This window comes from Vigna unguiculata, unplaced genomic scaffold (assembly GCF_004118075.2).
Source record: "Vigna unguiculata cultivar IT97K-499-35 unplaced genomic scaffold, ASM411807v1 contig_627, whole genome shotgun sequence".
In the NCBI taxonomy this organism is placed as follows: domain Eukaryota; kingdom Viridiplantae; phylum Streptophyta; class Magnoliopsida; order Fabales; family Fabaceae; genus Vigna; species Vigna unguiculata.
The window spans coordinates 46,630-48,796 of record NW_021011348.1 but is presented as its reverse complement, the minus strand read 5'-3'; the positions used below and the strand labels follow the sequence as shown (position 1 = coordinate 48,796).

Here is a 2,167-nt window from a genome sequence, read left to right as displayed (position 1 = left end):
TCATTGGTAACAAATGGAAGCCCTCCGGCAGCTGGAAGAGAACAGGACAGTTGCACCTGTTTTTGGTCCCGAGCCACAACCGATAGTTAGGGAGTGGAGCCTAGAAGATTTTCTGAAGCATCATCCGGTGAAATTTGACGGTAGAGTCAGCCCAGATGCAGTAGACCAGTGGCTGAAGGATATAGAGAGGATCTTCGATGCGAAGATGTGCCCGGTAGAGAACCGATTATCATTTGTTGTATACATGCTAACCGGTGAGGCGAAGCATTGGTGGATTTGCATGAAGTCCATCATGGAGGAGAGGGAGGAGTCGTCACGTGGGAGGCTTTCAGGGGGAAGTTCCTCTCAGAGTATTTTCCCAACAGCAGCGTGAGGTATGCCAAAGAGGTGGAATTCCTCTAGTTAACTCAGGAAGGGAAATCGGTGGCTAAGTATGCTGAGAAGTTCAAACACCTCAAACGCTTCTACACTCTACAGCTCGACAAGGAATGGAGATGCCGCAAGTTTGAGAATGGTGTCCGCGGTGATATTCGCTTGATGGTGGCTCCCTTATCCATCAAGGACTTTGCCGCTTTGGTAGAGAAGACCAGAGCGATGGAGAAGATGAAACATGAAGTAGTAGGCCAGCGCCCTCAACAGCCATAGGAACCACAGAGGATTGGTGGACCATCTGGGTCCAAACCCAGACATGAGGAGCGGAGGAGGCAATATGATAGACCCCACCTTCAGTCTTAGGGCTCTAGGAGTTTCCCTCCTTAGTAGGGCTGAGTACAGTGTTATATATGTGGATGCCCTCACCTGAGGAACGCTTGCCCGTGTATGGAGTGTTACTGCCGGTGCAACAACTGTGGCAAGGAAGGCCACTTTGGGAAGGACTATCCCACCATTGCTAGGGCAGTGACACGGCCTCCAGTTCAGACACCCCACCAGCATCAGCAGAGGGACAGAGGCAACAAGCCTCAGGCGACGGGCAGGGTGTTCACCATGACAGGGACGGAGGCGGCAAGCTCAGGTAACTTGGTTATTGGTTATTGTGTGATCGCTGGTGCTAGTTGTTGTGTGTTATATGATAATGGAGCGACACACTCCTTTGTGTCAAATGCTTGTATGGAACGTTTGGGTCTGCTGGTGTGCGAGCTGCAGTGTGAGCTTGCGATGTCTACTTCGGCGTCGGGTTTTGTCAAGACGTCGTCCTTATGTGCTAGGTGTTCGGTGGAGGTAGAGGGACGCAGGTACAAGGTGAATCTAATCTGCTTACCTCTACAGGAGTTGGAGGTAATCTTAGGGATGGATTGGCTCTCTGCCAATCGAATTCTTATAGACTGTCGAGAGAAAAGATTGTTGTTTCCTAACTCAGAGGAGCCTGAGTTTGTATCTCCTTAGGGAGTGGTGAAGGAGATTCAGAGTGGCGCACAATGCTTCATAATCTTCGCTCATATGGAGGTAGAGAAGGAAGAAATGTTAGTTATACCGATGGTGCACGAGTTTGTGGATGTGTTCCCGGACGAGGTATCGGGGTGGCCTCCCAATAGTGAGGTGGAGTTCTCTATCGATCTAGTACCAGGAACCGACCTAGTATCGATGGCTCCATACCGTATGGCTCTAGCGGAGTAGGTGGAACTCAAAAAACTGATTGAGGAGCTGATGAAGAAGCAGTTCATCCGACCCAGTACTTTGCCTTGGGGAGCACCAATGTTGTTGGTGAAGAAGAAGGACGGGAGTTCACGTCTGTGTGTGGACTACAGGCAGTTGAACAAGATGATAATCAAGAATAAGTACCCTCTCTCGAGAATTGATGACTTGATGGATCAGCTGCATGGGTCATCAGTGTTCTCGAAGATAGATTTACAGTCAGGATATTATCAGATATTGGTGAAGGCCGATGATGTGCAGAAGACGGCCTTTAGATCCAGATATGGCCACTATGAGTACGTGGTTATGCCTTTTGGTGTGACCAATGCTCTGGCTGCGTTCATGGACTACATGAACTGGATTTTCAGACCGTTCTTAAATAAGTTCATCGTGGTCTTCATAAACGACATTCTCATATATTCTAATACTCAGGAGGAGCATGCTGAACATCTGAGGTTGGTGCTTAGTGTCCTAAGGGAGAAGCAATTGTATGTCAAGTTGTCCAAATGCGAGTTCTGGATGGATGAACTTCAGT

The 2,167-nt window shown here is 48.8% G+C and overlaps 1 protein-coding gene across 1 annotated transcript; it reads left to right on the top strand.

Moving 5' to 3' along the window:
• The first annotated feature begins 819 nt into the window (after positions 1-819).
• LOC114172504 lies at positions 820-1,614 on the top strand. The gene is made up of 2 exons (XM_028056956.1): positions 820-1,275; positions 1,384-1,614. Exons 1-2 carry the CDS (start codon positions 820-822, stop codon positions 1,612-1,614), a joined length of 687 nt encoding a protein of 228 aa, XP_027912757.1.
• The last annotated feature ends 553 nt before the right edge of the window (positions 1,615-2,167 follow it).

Excerpts from the sequence above, each read along its gene's own strand:
- LOC114172504 (XM_028056956.1), top strand. The coding sequence starts at position 820 with ATGGAGTGTTACTGCCGGTGCAACAACTGTGGCAAGGAAGGCCACTTT. Across the intron at positions 1,276-1,383 it reads TACCTCTACAGGAGTTGGAG|GGAGTGGTGAAGGAGATTCA; the intron begins GTAATCTTAGGG and ends GTATCTCCTTAG.